General features: G+C 51.9%; 1 protein-coding gene across 3 annotated transcripts; it reads left to right on the top strand.

Annotated features, from left to right (window-relative positions):
* Positions 1-11,830: 11,830 nt before the first annotated feature.
* LOC116366329 (E3 ubiquitin/ISG15 ligase TRIM25-like) lies at positions 11,831-18,151 on the top strand. Of its 3 annotated transcripts, none has more exons than XM_031818518.1 (4): positions 11,831-12,503; positions 12,927-13,022; positions 14,877-15,042; positions 15,528-15,568. In XM_031818518.1, exons 1-3 carry the CDS (start codon positions 11,907-11,909, stop codon positions 15,006-15,008), a joined length of 825 nt encoding a protein of 274 aa, XP_031674378.1. In that variant the 5' UTR covers positions 11,831-11,906; the 3' UTR covers positions 15,009-15,042; positions 15,528-15,568. The 3 variants fall into 3 exon arrangements, with proteins under 3 accessions (XP_031674378.1, XP_031674376.1, XP_031674377.1); XM_031818517.1 differs by lacking the exon at positions 15,528-15,568 and adding an exon at positions 17,852-17,967 and having other exon boundaries at positions 11,833-12,503; XM_031818516.1 differs by lacking the exons at positions 14,877-15,042; positions 15,528-15,568 and adding an exon at positions 17,852-18,151.
* The last annotated feature ends 390 nt before the right edge of the window (positions 18,152-18,541 follow it).

Here is an 18,541-nt window from a genome sequence, read left to right as displayed (position 1 = left end):
GCCCAGACACTCCTGTATCAGACCCACCAGGGCAGCCTGTTGTAATGAGACGGTCAGGTAGAGAAGCCCAGACACTCCTGTATCAGACCACCAGGGCAGCCTGTTGTACTGAGACGGGTCAGGTAGAGAAGCCCAGACACTCCTGTATCAGACCCACCAGGGCAGCCTGTTGTACTGAGGACGGTCAGGTAGAGAAGCCCAGACACTCCTGTAGTCAGACCCACCAGGGCAGCCTGTTGTAATGAGACGTCAGGTAGAGAAGCCCAGACACTCCTGTAGTCAGAACCCACCAGGGCAGCCTGTTGTACTGAGACGGGTCAGGTAGAGAAGCCCAGACACTCCTGTATCAGACCCACCAGGGCAGCCTGTTGTAATGAGACGGTCAGGTAGAGAAGCCCAGACACTCCTGTATCAGACCCACCAGGGCAGCCTGTTGTACTGAGACGGTCAGGTTAGAGAAGCCCAGACACTCCTGTATCAGACCCACCAGGGCAGCCCTGTTGTAATGAGACGGTCAGGTAGAGAAGCCCAGACACTCCTGTATCAGACCCACCAGGGCAGCCTGTTGTAATGAGACGGTCAGGTAGAGAAGCCAGACACTCCTGTATCAGACCCACCAGGGCAGCCTGTTGTACTGAGACGGTCAGGTAGAGAAGCCCAAGACACTCCTGTATCAGACCCACCAGGGCAGCCTGTTGTAATGAGACGGTCAGGTAGAGAAGCCCAGACACTCCTGTATCAGACCCACCAGGGCAGCCTGTTGTAATGAGACGGTCAGGTAGAGAAGCCCAGACACTCCTGTATCAGACCCACCAGGGCAGCCTGTTGTACTGAGACGGTCAGGTAGAGAAAGCCCAGACACTCCTGTATCAGACCCACCAGGGCAGCCTGTTGTAATGAGACGGTCAGGTAGAGAAGCCCAGACACTCCTGTAGTCAGACCCACCAGGGCAGCTGTTTGTAATGAGATGGTCAGGTAGAGAAGCCCAGACACTCCTGTATCAGACCCACCAGGGCAGCCTGTTGTAATGAGACGGTCAGGTAGAGAAGCCCAGACACTCCTGTATCAGACCCACCAGGGCAGCCTGTTGTAATGAGACGGTCAGGTAGAGAAGCCCAGACACTCCTGTATCAGACCCACCAGGGCAGCCTGTTGTAATGAGACGGTCAGGTAGAGAAGCCCAGACACTCCTGTATCAGACCCACCAGGGCAGCCTGTTTGTAATGAGACGGTCAGGTAGAGAAGCCCAGACACTCCTGTATCAGACCCACCAGGGCAGCCTGTTTGTAATGAGACGGTCAGGTAGAGAAGCCCAGACACTCCTGTATCAGACCCACCAGGGCAGCCTGGTGTAATGAGAGGTCAGGTAGAGAAGCCCAGACACTCCTGTATCAGACCCACCAGGGCAGCCTGTTGTAATGAGACGGTCAGGTAGACAAGCCCAGACACTCCTGTATCAGACCCACCAGGGCAGCCTGTTGTAATGAGACGGTCAGGTAGAGAAGCCCAGACACTCCTGTGTCAGACCCACCAGGGCAGCTTTTTGTAATGAGACGGTCAGGTAGAGAAGCCCAGACACTCCTGTATCAGACCCACCAGGGCAGCCTGTTGTAATGAGACGGTCAGGTAGAGAAGCCCAGACACTCCTGTATCAGACCCACCAGGGCAGCCTGTTGTAATGAGCGGTCAGGTAGAGAAGCCCAGACACTCCTGTATCAGACCCACCAGGGCAGCCTGTTGTAATGAGACCGGTCAGGTAGAGAAGCCCAGACACTCCTGTATCAGACCCACCAGGGCAGCCTGTTGTAATGAGACGGTCAGGTAGAGAAGCCCAGACACTCCTGTATCAGACCCACCAGGGCAGCCTGTTGTAATGAGACGGTCAGGTAGAGAAGCCCAGACACTCCTGTATCAGACCCACCAGGGCAGCCTGTTGTAATGAGACGGTCAGGTAGAGAAGCCCAGACACTCCTGTATCAGACCCACCAGGGCAGCCTGTTGTAATGAGACGGGTCAGGTAGAGAAGCCCAGACACTCCTGTATCAGACCCACCAGGGCAGCCTGTTGTAATGAGACGGTCAGGTAGAGAAGCCCAGACACTCCTGTATCAGACCCACCAGGGCAGCCTGTTGTAATGAGACGGTCAGGTAGAGAAGCCCAGACACTCCTGTATCAGACCCACCAGGGCAGCCTGTTGTAATGAGACGGTCAGGTAGAGAAGCCCAGACACTCCTGTATCAGACCCACCAGGGCAGCCTGTTGTAATGAGACGGTCAGGTAGAGAAGCCCAGACACTCCTGTATCAGACCCACCAGGGCAGCCTGTTGTAATGAGACGGTCAGGTAGAGAAGCCCAGACACTCCTGTATCAGACCCACCAGGGCAGCCTGTTGTAATGAGACGGTCAGGTAGAGAAGCCCAGACACTCCTGTATCAGACCCACCAGGGCAGCCTGTGTAATGAGGCGGTCAGGTAGAGAAGCCCAGACACTCCTGTATCAGACCCCACCAGGGCAGCTGTTGTAATGAGACGGTCAGTAGAGAAGCCCAGACACTCCTGTATCAGACCCACCAGGGGCAGCCTGTTGTAATGAGAGGGTCAGGTAGAGAAGCCCAGACACTCCTGTATCAGACCCACCAGGGCAGCCTGTTGTATGAGACGGTCAGGTAGAGAAGCCCAGACACTCCTGTATCAGACCCACCAGGGCAGCCTGTTGTAATGAGACGGTCAGGTAGAGAAGCCCAGACACTCCTGTATCAGACCACCAGGGCAGCCTGTTGTAATGAGACGGTCAGGTAGAGAAGCCCAGACACTCCTGTGTCAGACCCACCAGGGCAGCCTGTTGTAATGAGACGGTCAGGTTAGAGAAGCCCAGACACTCCTGTATCAGACCCACCAGGGCAGCCTGTTGTACTGAGACGGTCAGGTAGAGAGACCCAGACACTCCTGTATCAGACCCACCAGGGCAGCCTGTTGAGACGGTCAGGTAGAGAAGCCCGAGACACTCCTGTGTCAGACCCACCAGGGACCCTGTTGTACTGAGACGGGTCAGGTAGAGAAGCCAAGACACTCCTGTATCAGACCCACCAGGGCAGCCTGTTGTACTGAGACGGTCAGGTAGAGAAGCCCAGACACTCCGTATCAGACCCACCAGGGCAGCCTGTTGTACTGAGACGGGTCAGGTAGAGAAGCCCAGACACTCCTGTGTCAGACCCACCAGGGCACCCTGTTGTACTGAGACGGGTCAGGTAGAGAAGCCAAGACACTCCTGTATCAGACCCACCAGGGCAGCCTGTTGTACTGAGACGGTCAGGTAGAGAAGCCCAGACACTCCTGTATCAGACCCACCAGGGCAGCCTGTTGTAATGAGACGGTCAGGTAGAGAAGCCCAGACACTCCTGTGTCAGACCCACCAGGGCACCCTGTTGTACTGAGAGGGTCAGGTAGAGAAGCCCAGAGACTCCTGTATCAGACCCACCAGGGCAGCCTGTTGTAATGAGTGGTCAGGTAGAGAAGCCCAGACACTCCTGTATCAGACCCACCAGGGCAGCCTGTTGTAATGAGACGGTCAGGTAGAGAAGCCCAGACACTCCTGTATCAGACCCACCAGGGCAGCCTGTTGTAATGAGACGGTCAGGTAGAGAAGCCCAGACACTCCTGTATCAGACCCACCAGGGCAGCCTGTTGTAATGAGACGGTCAGGTAGAGAAGCCCAGACACTCCTGTATCAGACCCACCAGGGCAGCCTGTTGTAATGAGACGGTCAGGTAGAGAAGCCCAGACACTCCTGTATCAGACCCACCAGGGCAGCCTGTTGTAATGAGACGGTCAGGTAGAGAAGCCCAGACACTCCTGTATCAGACCCACCAGGGCAGCCTGTTGTAATGAGACGGTCAGGTAGAGAAGCCCAGACACTCCTGTATCAGACCCACCAGGGCAGCCTGTTGTACTGAGACGGTCAGGTAGAGAAGCCCAGACACTCCTGTATCAGACCCACCAGGGCAGCCTGTTGTACTGAGACGGTCAGGTAGAGAAGCCCAGACACTCCTGTGTCAGACCCACCAGGGCAGCCCTGTTGTAACTGAGAGGGTCAGGTAGAGAAGCCCAGACACTCCTGTATCAGACCCACCAGGGCAGCCTGTTGTAATGAGACGGTCAGGTAGAGAAGCCCAGACACTCCTGTATCAGACCCACCAGGGCAGCCTGTTGTAATGAGACGGTCAGGTAGAGAAGCCCAGACACTCCTGTATCAGACCCACCAGGGCAGCCTGTTGTAATGAGACGGTCAGGTAGAGAAGCCCAGACACTCCTGTATCAGACCCACCAGGGCAGCCTGTTGTAATGAGACGGTCAGGTAGAGAAGCCCAGACACTCCTGTATCAGACCCACCAGGGCAGCCTGTTGTAATGAGACGGTCAGGTAGAGAAGCCCAGACACTCCTGTATCAGACCCACCAGGGCAGCCTGTTGTAATGAGACGGTCAGGTAGAGAAGCCCAGACACTCCTGTATCAGACCCACCAGGGCAGCCTGTTGTAATGAGACGGTCAGGTAGAGAAGCCCAGACACTCCTGTATCAGACCCACCAGGGCAGCCTGTTGTAATGAGACGGGTCAGGTAGAGAAGCCCAGACACTCCTGTATCAGACCCACCAGGGCAGCCTGTTGTACTGAGAGGTCAGGTAGAGAAGCCCAGACACTCCTGTATCAGACCCACCAGGGCAGCCTGTTGTAATGAGACGGTCAGGTAGAGAAGCCCAGACACTCCTGTATCAGACCCACCAGGGCAGCCTGTTGTAATGAGACGGTCAGGTAGAGAAGCCCAGACACTCCTGTATCAGACCCACCAGGGCAGCCTGTTGTAATGAGACGGTCAGGTAGAGAAGCCCAGACACTCCTGTATCAGACCCACCAGGGCAGCCTGTTGTAATGAGACGGTCAGGTAGAGAAGCCCAGACACTCCTGTATCAGACCCACCAGGGCAGCCTGTTGTACTGAGACGGGTCAGGTAGAGAAGCCCAGACACTCCTGTATCAGACCCACCAGGGCAGCCTGTTGTAATGAGACGGTCAGGTAGAGAAGCCCAGACACTCCTGTATCAGACCCACCAGGGCAGCCTGTTGTAATGAGACGGTCAGGTAGAGAAGCCCAGACACTCCTGTATCAGACCCACCAGGGCAGCCTGTTGTAATGAGACGGTCAGGTAGAGAAGCCCAGACACTCCTGTATCAGACCCACCAGGGCAGCCTGTTGTAATGAGACGGTCAGGTAGAGAAGCCCAGACACTCCTGTATCAGACCCACCAGGGCAGCCTGTTGTAATGAGACGGTCAGGTAGAGAAGCCCAGACACTCCTGTATCAGACCCACCAGGGCAGCCTGTTGTAATGAGACGGTCAGGTAGAGAAGCCCAGACACTCCTGTATCAGACCCACCAGGGCAGCCTGTTGTAATGAGACGGTCAGGTAGAGAAGCCCAGACACTCCTGTATCAGACCCACCAGGGCAGCCTGTTGTAATGAGACGGTCAGGTAGAGAAGCCCAGACACTCCTGTATCAGACCCACCAGGGCAGCCTGTTGTACTGAGACGGTCAGGTAGAGAAGCCCAGACACTCCTGTATCAGACCCACCAGGGCAGCCTGTTGTAATGAGGCGGTCAGGTAGAGAAGCCAAGACACTCCTGTGTCAGACCCACCAGGGCAGCCTGTTGTAATGAGGCGGTCAGGTAGAGAAGCCCAGACACTCCTGTATCAGACCCACCAGGGCAGCCTGTTGTAATGAGACCGTCAGGTAGAGAAGCCCAGACACTCCTGTATCAGACCCACCAGGGCAGCCTGTTGTAATGAGAGGGTCAGGTAGAGAAGCCCAGACACTCCTGTATCAGACCCACCAGGGCAGCCTGTTGTAATGAGACGGTCAGGTAGAGAAGCCCAGACACTCCTGTATCAGACCCACCAGGGCAGCCTGTTGTACTGAGACGGTCAGGTAGAGAAGCCCAGACACTCCTGTATCAGACCCACCAGGGCAGCCTGTTGTAATGAGGCGGTCAGGTAGAGAAGCCCAGACACTCCTGTGTCAGACCCACCAGGGCAGCCTGTTTGTAATGAGACGGTCAGGTAGAGAAGCCCAGACACTCCTGTATCAGACCCACCAGGGCAGCCTGTTGTACTGAGACGGTCAGGTAGAGAAGCCCAGACACTCCTGTATCAGACCCACCAGGGCAGCCTGTTGTAATGAGACGGTCGGGTAGAGAAGCCCAGACACTCCTGTGTCAGACCCACCAGGGCACCCTGTTGTACTGAGAGGGTCAGGTAGAGAAGCCAAGACACTCCTGTATCAGACCCACCAGGGCAGCCTGTTGTACTGAGACGGTCAGGTAGAGAAGCCCAGACACTCCTGTATCAGACCCACCAGGGCAGCCTGTTGTAATGAGACGGTCGGGTAGAGAAGCCCAGACACCCCTGTGTCAGACCCACCAGGGCACCCTGTTGTACTGAGAGGGTCAGGTAGAGAAGCCAAGACACTCCTGTATCAGACCCACCAGGGCAGCCTGTTGTACTGAGACGGTCAGGTAGAGAAGCCCAGACACTCCTGTATCAGACCCACCAGGGCAGCCTGTTGTAATGAGACGGTCAGGTAGAGAAGCCCAGACACTCCTGTGTCAGACCCACCAGGGCACCCTGTTGTACTGAGAGGGTCAGGTAGAGAAGCCAAGAGACTCCTGTATCAGACCCACCAGGGCAGCCTGTTGTAATGAGTTGGTCAGGTAGAGAAGCCCAGACACTCCTGTATCAGACCCACCAGGGCAGCCTGTTGTAATGAGAGGGTCAGGTAGAGAAGCCCAGACACTCCTGTATCAGACCCACCAGGGCAGCCTGTTGTAATGAGACGGTCAGGTAGACAAGCCCAGACACTCCTGTATCAGACCCACCAGGGCAGCCTGTTGTAATGAGACGGTCAGGTAGAGAAGCCCAGACACTCCTGTGTCAGACCCACCAGGGCAGCTTTTTGTAATGAGACGGTCAGGTAGAGAAGCCCAGACACTCCTGTATCAGACCCACCAGGGCAGCCTGTTGTAATGAGACGGTCAGGTAGAGAAGCCCAGACACTCCTGTATCAGACCCACCAGGGCAGCCTGTTGTACTGAGACGGTCAGGTAGAGAAGCCCAGACACTCCTGTATCAGACCCACCAGGGCAGCCTGTTGTAATGAGACGGTCGGGTAGAGAAGCCCAGACACTCCTGTGTCAGACCCACCAGGGCACCCTGTTGTACTGAGAGGGTCAGGTAGAGAAGCCAAGACACTCCTGTATCAGACCCACCAGGGCAGCCTGTTGTAATGAGTTGGTCAGGTAGAGAAGCCCAGACACTCCTGTATCAGACCCACCAGGGCAGCCTGTTGTAATGAGAGGGTCAGGTAGAGAAGCCCAGACACTCCTGTATCAGACCCACCAGGGCAGCCTGTTGTAATGAGACGGTCAGGTAGACAAGCCCAGACACTCCTGTATCAGACCCACCAGGGCAGCCTGTTGTAATGAGACGGTCAGGTAGAGAAGCCCAGACACTCCTGTGTCAGACCCACCAGGGCAGCTTTTTGTAATGAGACGGTCAGGTAGAGAAGCCCAGACACTCCTGTATCAGACCCACCAGGGCAGCCTGTTGTAATGAGACGGTCAGGTAGAGAAGCCCAGACACTCCTGTATCAGACCCACCAGGGCAGCCTGTTGTAATGAGGCGGTCAGGGAGAGAAGCCCAGACACTCCTGTATCAGACCCACCAGGGCAGCCTGTTGTAATGAGACCGTCAGATAGAGAAGCCCAGACACTCCTGTATCAGACCCACCAGGGCAGCCTGTTGTAATGAGAGGGTCAGGTAGAGAAGCCCAGACACTCCTGTATCAGACCCACCAGGGCAGCCTGTTGTAATGAGACGGTCAGGTAGAGAAGCCCAGACACTCCTGTATCAGACCCACCAGGGCAGCCTGTTGTACTGAGACGGTCAGGTAGAGAAGCCCAGACACTCCTGTATCAGACCCACCAGGGCAGCCTGTTGTAATGAGGCGGTCAGGTAGAGAAGCCCAGACACTCCTGTGTCAGACCCACCAGGGCAGCCTGTTGTAATGAGACGGTCAGGTAGAGAAGCCCAGACACTCCTGTATCAGACCCACCAGGGCAGCCTGTTGTACTGAGACGGTCAGGTAGAGAAGCCCAGACACTCCTGTATCAGACCCACCAGGGCAGCCTGTTGTAATGAGACGGTCGGGTAGAGAAGCCCAGACACTCCTGTGTCAGACCCACCAGGGCACCCTGTTGTACTGAGAGGGTCAGGTAGAGAAGCCAAGACACTCCTGTATCAGACCCACCAGGGCAGCCTGTTGTAATGAGTTGGTCAGGTAGAGAAGCCCAGACACTCCTGTATCAGACCCACCAGGGCAGCCTGTTGTAATGAGAGGGTCAGGTAGAGAAGCCCAGACACTCCTGTATCAGACCCACCAGGGCAGCCTGTTGTAATGAGACGGTCAGGTAGACAAGCCCAGACACTCCTGTATCAGACCCACCAGGGCAGCCTGTTGTAATGAGACGGTCAGGTAGAGAAGCCCAGACACTCCTGTGTCAGACCCACCAGGGCAGCTTTTTGTAATGAGACGGTCAGGTAGAGAAGCCCAGACACTCCTGTATCAGACCCACCAGGGCAGCCTGTTGTAATGAGACGGTCAGGTAGAGAAGCCCAGACACTCCTGTATCAGACCCACCAGGGCAGCCTGTTGTACTGAGACGGTCAGGTAGAGAAGCCCAGACACTCCTGTATCAGACCCACCAGGGCAGCCTGTTGTAATGAGACGGTCGGGTAGAGAAGCCCAGACACTCCTGTGTCAGACCCACCAGGGCACCCTGTTGTACTGAGAGGGTCAGGTAGAGAAGCCAAGACACTCCTGTATCAGACCCACCAGGGCAGCCTGTTGTAATGAGTTGGTCAGGTAGAGAAGCCCAGACACTCCTGTATCAGACCCACCAGGGCAGCCTGTTGTAATGAGAGGGTCAGGTAGAGAAGCCCAGACACTCCTGTATCAGACCCACCAGGGCAGCCTGTTGTAATGAGACGGTCAGGTAGACAAGCCCAGACACTCCTGTATCAGACCCACCAGGGCAGCCTGTTGTAATGAGACGGTCAGGTAGAGAAGCCCAGACACTCCTGTGTCAGACCCACCAGGGCAGCTTTTTGTAATGAGACGGTCAGGTAGAGAAGCCCAGACACTCCTGTATCAGACCCACCAGGGCAGCCTGTTGTAATGAGACGGTCAGGTAGAGAAGCCCAGACACTCCTGTATCAGACCCACCAGGGCAGCCTGTTGTAATGAGGCGGTCAGGGAGAGAAGCCCAGACACTCCTGTATCAGACCCACCAGGGCAGCCTGTTGTAATGAGACCGTCAGATAGAGAAGCCCAGACACTCCTGTATCAGACCCACCAGGGCAGCCTGTTGTAATGAGAGGGTCAGGTAGAGAAGCCCAGACACTCCTGTATCAGATCCACCAGGGCAGCCTGTTGTAATGAGACGGTCAGGTAGAGAAGCCCAGACACTCCTGTATCAGACCCACCAGGGCAGCCTGTTGTACTGAGACGGTCAGGTAGAGAAGCCCAGACACTCCTGTATCAGACCCACCAGGGCAGCCTGTTGTAATGAGGCGGTCAGGTAGAGAAGCCCAGACACTCCTGTGTCAGACCCACCAGGGCAGCCTGTTGTAATGAGACGGTCAGGTAGAGAAGCCCAGACACTCCTGTATCAGACCCACCAGGGCAGCCTGTTGTACTGAGACGGTCAGGTAGAGAAGCCCAGACACTCCTGTATCAGACCCACCAGGGCAGCCTGTTGTAATGAGACGGTCGGGTAGAGAAGCCCAGACACTCCTGTGTCAGACCCACCAGGGCACCCTGTTGTACTGAGAGGGTCAGGTAGAGAAGCCAAGACACTCCTGTATCAGACCCACCAGGGCAGCCTGTTGTAATGAGTTGGTCAGGTAGAGAAGCCCAGACACTCCTGTATCAGACCCACCAGGGCAGCCTGTTGTAATGAGAGGGTCAGGTAGAGAAGCCCAGACACTCCTGTATCAGACCCACCAGGGCAGCCTGTTGTAATGAGACGGTCAGGTAGACAAGCCCAGACACTCCTGTATCAGACCCACCAGGGCAGCCTGTTGTAATGAGACGGTCAGGTAGAGAAGCCCAGACATTCCTGTGTCAGACCCACCAGGGCAGCTTTTTGTAATGAGACGGTCAGGTAGAGAAGCCCAGACACTCCTGTATCAGACCCACCAGGGCAGCCTGTTGTAATGAGAGGGTCAGGTAGAGAAGCCCAGACACTCCTGTATCAGAACCACCAGGGCAGCCTGTTGTAATGAGACGGTCAGGTAGAGAAGCCCAGACACTCCTGTATCAGACCCACCAGGGCAGCCTGTTGTAATGAGACGGTCAGGTAGACAAGCCCAGACACTCCTGTATCAGACCCACCAGGGCAGCCTGTTGTAATGAGACGGTCAGGTAGAGAAGCCCAGACACTCCTGTATCAGACCCACCAGGGCAGCCTGTTGTAATGAGAGGGTCAGGTAGAGAAGCCCAGACACTCCTGTATCAGAACCACCAGGGCAGCCTGTTGTAATGAGACGGTCAGGTAGAGAAGCCCAGACACTCCTGTATCAGAACCACCAGGGCAGCCTGTTGTAATGAGGCGGTCAGGTAGAGAAGCCCAGACACTCCTGTATCAGACCCACCACGGCAGCCTGTTGTAATGAGACGGTCAGGTAGAGAAGCCCAGACACTCCTGTATCAGACCCACCAGGGCAGCCTGTTGTAATGAGACGGTCAGGTAGAGAAGCCCAGACACTCCTGTATCAGACCCACCAGGGCAGCCTGTTGTAATGAGACGGTCAGGTAGAGAAGCCCAGACACTCCTGTATCAGACCCACCAGGGCAGCCTGTTGTAATGAGACGGTCAGGTAGAGAAGCCCAGACACTCCTGTATCAGACCCACCAGGGCAGCCTGTTGTAATGAGACGGTCAGGTAGAGAAGCCCAGACACTCCTGTATCAGACCCACCAGGGCAGCCTGTTGTAATGAGACGGTCAGGTAGAGAAGCCCAGACACTCCTGTATCAGACCCACCAGGGCAGCCTGTTGTAATGAGGCGGTCAGGGAGAGAAGCCCAGACACTCCTGTATCAGACCCACCAGGGCAGCCTGTTGTAATGAGGCGGTCAGGGAGAGAAGCCCAGACACTCCTGTATCAGACCCACCAGGGCAGCCTGTTGTAATGAGACGGTCAGGTAGAGAAGACCAGACACTCCTGTATCAGACCCACCAGGGCAGCCTGTTGTAATGAGACCGTCAGGTAGAGAAGCCCAGACACTCCTGTATCAGACCCACCAGGGCAGCCTGTTGTAATGAGACTGTCAGGTAGAGAAGCCCAGACACTCCTGTATCAGACCCACCAGGGCAGCCTGTTGTAATGAGACGGTCAGGTAGAGAAGTAAAACCTCCTCAGAGGCCGATTGAGGAAGTAGAAATGTGTTATTGAAATGAAATATGAAATTAAGTTCACTATATATAAAAGAAGTGTAACCAGCGCAGAGGAGAATGGAAGATCTCAGCTCAGTGCTCAATATCCGGTTAACTACTGACTTAAGTTTTAAATAACAGTTGTTTTCTTTAGTATTTCTTAAGGGCTCTAAACTTGGAACAAAACTATTTGTCTCCCTCTTGCTGTTGCATGCAGTTCCTCTCTCTCTTCCTCCATTCCGCTAACCCCTCCCTCTGGCAGAACCAGGAAGTCCCTCTCCTTCCCACAAACTCTCTTCTGAGGAAACGAAACTGATCTGAGCCTCTCTGTCGTCTGTCTGTGAGAGAGTGAACAACCGTCCAAATGGCTCAACAGGGAGTTCTGCTGGACCAGGACCAGTTCTGTTGTTCTGTCTGTCTGGATCTACTGAAGGAGCCGGTCACTACTATCTGTGGACACAGTTACTGTAGAATCTGTATTGAGGGCTGCTGGGATCAGGATGATCTGAAAGGGGTCTATAGCTGTCCTCAGTGCAGAGAGACCTTCATTCCAAGGCCTAATCTGAGGAAAAATAACATGTTGGCTGAGCTGGTTGAGAAACTGAGGAAGACAGGACTCCAGGCTGCTCCCCCTCCTGCTCTGTGCTATGCTGGACCTGGAGATGTGGTGTGTGATGTCTGCACTGGGACCAGAAAGCAGAAAGCCCTCATGTCCTGTCTGGCGTGTCTGGCCTCTTACTGTGAAACTCACCTCCAACCTCACTATGAATCTCCTGCTTTCAAGAAGCACAAGCTGGTCAAAGCCACGGCACAACTACAGGAGAAGATCTGCTCTCATCATGACAAACTGCTGGAGGTTTACTGTCGTACCGATCAGCAGTGTATCTGTTATCTGTGTACAATGGATGAACATAAAGGCCATGATACAGTGTCAGCTGCAGCAGAGAGGACTGAGAAACAGGTAAGACCAGAACAACTTGTTGGTGGCTGTCTGATAAACAAAGAATTAAAGATACAGTAGGAACTAAATCTGTTTGAATATGAGATCATTATATTATATACAATATGAAATGGATCCACAAATATGAACACAAACCTTGAGTATATTGAGTTTGCCACAAATGTATCACCATTTTCTAAAGTCAAACACTATTATCATTCTGAATGGCCTTTTATGAGTCCAAAGTTCAGTCTCAACCCCTTGATACATGTAGGCCTACCATTAAAACTATAATGATTCACATAGCAACATAATATTATATTGTAAAGGGACTTCGTCAGGATTGTAGACCTTCCTCTCTATGGGTCCTATGTCACATTACTATACTATTGATCTACTGGACTAATAAAGCTTGATAGCTCATTGAAGAGTGATTCTCCACAGAGGCAGCTGGGGATGAGTCAGCAGAAGGTCCAGCAGAGATTCCAGGAGAGAGAGAAGGAGCTGAAGGAGCTCCAACAGGCTGTGGAGTCTTTCAAGGTGAGTATTGTTGACCAGAGGAGACACACCATTTCACTTCTCTCCTCCAGTCAGAGAGAGAGAGGGGCCCCTATCCAATCCCACTGACCCCACTGTTGGGAACAGGCTGTCTGGACCCCTTTCAGAGAATAGACTGGTTCATGTAACCGACTGGGCTGCCTCATCACATAACCATGAGTAACCATGACGACTCATGTCCCCTATACATTAATATGGAGCTCTTTCTCTCTCAATTCAATTCAAAGGTCTTTATTGGCATGGGAAACATATCTTTACTATGCCAAAGCAAGTGAAGTAGATAATAAACAATCATGAATGAACAGTAAACATTAAACAACAATAATTTTCAAATTAATAGAGACATTTCAAATGTTATAATTCAAGTGCAAACAGAGTCATGCCCCAGACTGAGTTCTGGAGGTGAAATGGAAATGAATGAGGGAGAGTTCAGTGAGGTAGAAGGTGTGGAGAAGAGTTCAGAACCAGAGAAGTATTTGGTCATATGAGATTTGACTTCAGAAGAGTTCCAGGGGGTGTTGAGTGGTGGTGTCCCGTCCTCCCAGGTCGTTGTCATGGTGTCTGCATTGTAGTGGAATGGGGTAGTGGGTTTTTAATGAGTGTAGGGTTAGTTGGAAGGGTGTTACTTAGTATTATCATCATTATATTATTATTAGTCACATGCGCTGAATACAACAGGTGTTTTTGCCTTTCAGTGAAATATCAAGACTTGCAAGTAATTAAAGAGCAGCAGTAACATTAGTGAGACTAAAAACAGACTATATACAGGTGGGAACCGGTACAGAGTCAATGCACGGGGTCATCGGTTAGTTGAGTTCATATCAAGACTTGTATGTGTTGTGATATTGTTGTCAGGATGTTGAAGAGAGGGAAAGATTGAAGTGTCATTGGGGTTGGACGGGGTTGGGGGAGTTTGGAAGGGATTTGGGGGATGGGGGAGGGTCTATTAGAAGTTAGTAGGACTCTTTTATTTTCTCAGAAGTACTGAGTTAGGTAGGAGGATTTAGAGTGGTGTAAACCATGATTGAACACACTCCAGAACAGTAGGTGGCGCCATGCACCTTTAACGTTGGTTTGAGGACCTCCATTATATCATAGAAGAAGAAGTTGGTCTGTGAGGGTTTTGTTGTTCCTGAGGAGGGCTTCTATTCTTTTCTCTTTTGGTTTTCAAGTATTTTCAGAATGTATTAAAGCCAAAGCTAAAGCTTCCCTAAACAATTCAATATATCAGTCAATATATTTTCTCTGTGATTTATTTTCTCTCCGTCAACCATCGCATCTTAACCGTCTTACCGGGCGGGCACTAGGACCCGGGGGAAGCTGCTGCTGCAGAGGCTGCTGCACCGCTCGTGACTGTCAGTCCTCCTTGTAGCTCATTGGTTAAGCTGTGGCTCGAGCCTGTTAACAGTTAACGGACAGGAAACGGCTCTGACAGGACACATTCATGTCGAGGCAGTGATGTGAATGTGTGGTAAGTTAGAATAGAGAGAGAGAGTTTTCACTACTATAGACTTTGGTCATAATCAAAGCTTTGTTAACCAATAGGTTTTTATGTGAGGCTGCCTGTAAGTTACAGTGTAACAGACGTTACTAAGGGTAACGGTGTCTTTTAAATTCGACATAAGTTATGTGGCGATGATATCTAGTTAACGTTGTATTTAATGTAGTGTAATGACCTGACTAGATCATAAAGGAACAATTGTCCAGACAGAGGATTGAGTTACGAATTGACGGTTTATTAGCAACTTTACACAGGCTACTGTTTGGCCTTAGCTCACGCCAAATAAATGAAAGATACCCCACAAGCCAATCGGGACCTTCTCTTGTGAAGCCCAGACGGAAGAGAGAGAACAAAGGCTGAACCTTAACTTCCAATGCCCCGCCCCCTCCACGCCACTCCGCCAACCACCAGGATGCCCGGCATCAGAACATCCCAGGCATTCCTGTGATTGGCAGATAGCAGGTTGATTGGCATGTCGGACCCCGCGAACACTGGGAACTGGTAAGTACAACACAACCAGCTACTAGCCGAACACATAACACACAGCTGTCTGTGCGGGTCGCTACAGTAGTTTTACTATCTGTGCCAGGCTATAAATGACACAGATAATATCTAGTTAACGTTGTATTTAATGTAGTTTTACTATCTGTACCAGGCTATAAATGACACAGATAATATCTAGTTAACGTTGTATTTAATATAGTTTTACTATCTGTGCCAGGCTATAAATGACATAGATAACATCTAGTTAACGTTGTATTTAATTGATCACAGCTTTCTGCTTTCCATGTCGGAGTTTTTGGTAAAAAACATTACATTTGATTATTTTGCCAGTAATGGCTGCAAAAATTAGAAAAAAATATTTCTTTATCTTTGTCAAACAGGCTGGACGTCCCAAAGAGGTTAAAGTTCTGAATGATGATATGAGATATATATATATATATATATATGATATACCAAGAGGTGTTCTGTACCTGTCTGTCCAGGAGGGAGGAGAGTAGAGCAGGACCAAGAGGTGTTCTGTACCTGTCTGTCCAGGAGGGAGGAGAGTAGAGCAGGACCAAGAGGTGTTCTGTACCTGTCTGTCCAGGAGGGAGGAGAGTAGAGCAGGACCAAGAGGTGTCCTGTACCTGTCTGTCCAGGAGGGAGGAGAGTAGAGCAGGACCAAGAGGTGTTCTCTACCTGTCTGTCCAGGAGGGAGGAGAGTAGAGCAGGACCAAGAGGTGTTCTGTACCTGTCTGTCCAGGAGGGAGGAGAGTAGAGCAGGACCAAGAGGTGTTCTGTACCTGTCTGTCCAGGAGGGAGGAGAGTAGAGCAGGACCAAGAGGTGTTCTGTACCTGTCTGTCCAGGAGGGAGGAGAGTAGAGCAGGACCAAGAGGTGTTCTGTACCTGTCTGTCCAGGAGGGAGGAGAGTAGAGCAGGACCAAGAGGTGTTCTGTACCTGTCTGTCCAGGAGGGAGGAGAGTAGAGCAGGACTAAGAGGTGTTCTGTACCTGTCTGTCCAGGAGGGAGGAGAGTAGAGCAGGACCAAGAGGTGTTCTCTACCTGTCTGTCCAGGAGGGAGGAGAGTAGAGCAGGACCAAGAGGTGTTCTGTACCTGTCTGTCCAGGAGGGAGGAGAGTAGAGCAGGACCAAGAGGTGTTCTGTACCTGTCTGTCCAGGAGGGAGGAGAGTAGAGCAGGACCAAGAGGTGTTCTGTACCTGTCTGTCCAGGAGGGAGGAGAGGAGAGCAGGACCAAGAGGTGTTCTGTACCTGTCTGTCCAGGAGGGAGGAGAGTAGAGCAGGACCAAGAGGTGTTCTGTACCTGTCTGTCCAGGAGGGAGGAGAGTAGAGCAGGACCAAGAGGTGTCCTGTACCTGTCTGTCCAGGAGAGAGGAGAGTAGAGCAGGACCAAGAGGTGTTCTGTACCTGTCTGTCCAGGAGGGAGGAGAGTAGAGCAGGACCAAGAGGTGTTCTGTACCTGTCTGTCCAGGAGGGAGGAGAGTAGAGCAGGACCAAGAGGTGTTCTGTACCTGTCTGTCCAGGAGGGAGGAGAGTAGAGCAGGACCAAGAGGTGTTCTCTACCTGTCTGTCCAGGAGGGAGGAGAGTAGAGCAGGACCAAGAGGTGTTCTGTACCTGTCTGTCCAGGAGGGGCCTAGTGGACCTGGCGTTCTGACTCTCTCTCTGTATCTGTCTCTCTCTCTCTCTCTGTATCTCTCACTCTCTCTCTCTCTCTCTCTCTCACTCTCTCTCACTCTCTCACTCTCTCACTCTCTCAAAATTCAATTCAAGGGCTTTATTTTCATGGGAAACATGTGTTAACATTGCCAAAGCAAGTGAGGTAGATAATATATAAAGTGAAATAAACAATAAAAATGAACAGTAAACATTACACATACAGAAGTTTCAGAACAATAAAGACATTACAAATGTCATATTATAGATATATACAGTGTTTTAGGACACAAGATCAAATAAATAAGCATAAATATGGGTTGTATTTACAATGGTGTTTGTTCTTCACTGGTTGCCCTTTTCTCGTGGCAACAGGTCACAAATCTTGCTGCTGTGATGGCACACTGTGGAATTTCACCCAGTAGATATGGGAGTTTTTCAAAATTGGATTTGTTTTCGAATTCTTTGTGGATCTGTGTAATCTGAGGGAAATATGTCTCTCTAATATGGTCATACATTGGGCAGGAGGTTAGGAAGTGCAGCTCAGTTTCCACCTCATTTTGTGGGCAGTGAGCACATAGCCTGTCTTCTCTTGAGAGCCATGTCTGCCTACGGTGGCCTTTCTCAATAGCAAGGCTATGCTCACTGAGTCTGTACATAGTCAAAGCTTTCCTTAATTTTGGGTCAGTCACAGTGGTCAGGTATTCTGCCGCTGTGTACTCTCTGTGTAGGGCCAAATAGCATTCTAGTTTGCTCAGTTTTTTTGTTAATTCTTTCCAATGTGTCAAGTAATTATCTTTTTGTTTTCTCATGATTTGGTTGGGTCTAATTGTGCTGCTGTCCTGGTGCTCTGTAGGGTGTGTTTGTGTTTGTGAACAGAGCCCCAGGACCAGCTTGCTTAGGGGACTCTTCTCCAGGTTCATCTCTCTGTAGGTGATGGATTTGTTAGGGAAGGTTTGGGAATCGCTTCCTTTTAGGTGGTTATAGAATTTAACAGCTCTTTTCTGGATTTTGATAATTAGTGGGTATCGGCCTAATTCTGCTCTGTTCGTTCTGTCTCTCTCTCTCTCTCTCTCTGTCTCTCTCTCTCTCTCTCTGTCTCTCTCTCTGTCTCTCTGTCTCTCTCTCTCTCTCTCTCTCTCTCTGTCTCCAGCGCTCTGCACAGTCAGCAGTGGAGGACAGTGATCAGATCTTTACTGAGCTGATCCGCTCCATTGAGAGAAGGAGCTCTGAGGTGAAGGAGCTGATCAGAGCCCAAGAGAAGGCTCAAGTGAGTCAAGCTGAAGGACTCCTGGAGCAACTGAAGCAGGAGATAGCTGAGCTGAGGAAGAGAAGCACTGAGCTGGAGCAGCTCTCACACACAGAGGATCACATCCATTTCCTCCAGGTAACTAAACTGTCTTGTTACATGTGATATGAAATTAACTTCATGTGAAACTATTCATCTCTATCGTTATGTTGTCCTGTCTCTCTGTCCCTGTCTCTCCCTTCCTGTCGGTCTCTGTCTCAATCTCTGTCCGTCCCTCTCTCTGTCCCTGTACGTCCCTCTCTCTCTCTCTGTCCGTCCCTCTCTCTGTCCCGTCTCTCTGTCCGTCCCTCTCTCTGTCCTTGTCCGTCGCTCTCTCTCTCTCTCTCTCTGTACATCCCTGTCTCTCTGTACATCCCTGTCTCTCTGTCCCTGTCTCTCTGTCCCTGTCTCTCTGTCCCTGTCTCTCTGTCCCTGTCTCTCTGTCCCTGTCTCTCTGTCCCGTCTCTCTGTCCCTGTCTCTCTGTCCCTGTCTCTCTGTCCCTGTCTCTCTGTCCCTGTCTCTCTGTCCCTGTCCGTCCCTCTCTCTCTCTGTCC

This window comes from Oncorhynchus kisutch, unplaced genomic scaffold, assembly GCF_002021735.2.
Source record: "Oncorhynchus kisutch isolate 150728-3 unplaced genomic scaffold, Okis_V2 scaffold1450, whole genome shotgun sequence".
NCBI lineage: Eukaryota > Metazoa > Chordata > Actinopteri > Salmoniformes > Salmonidae > Oncorhynchus > Oncorhynchus kisutch.
Note: the sequence above shows the minus strand (reverse complement) of the source record. Positions and strands in the feature narration are given on the sequence as shown.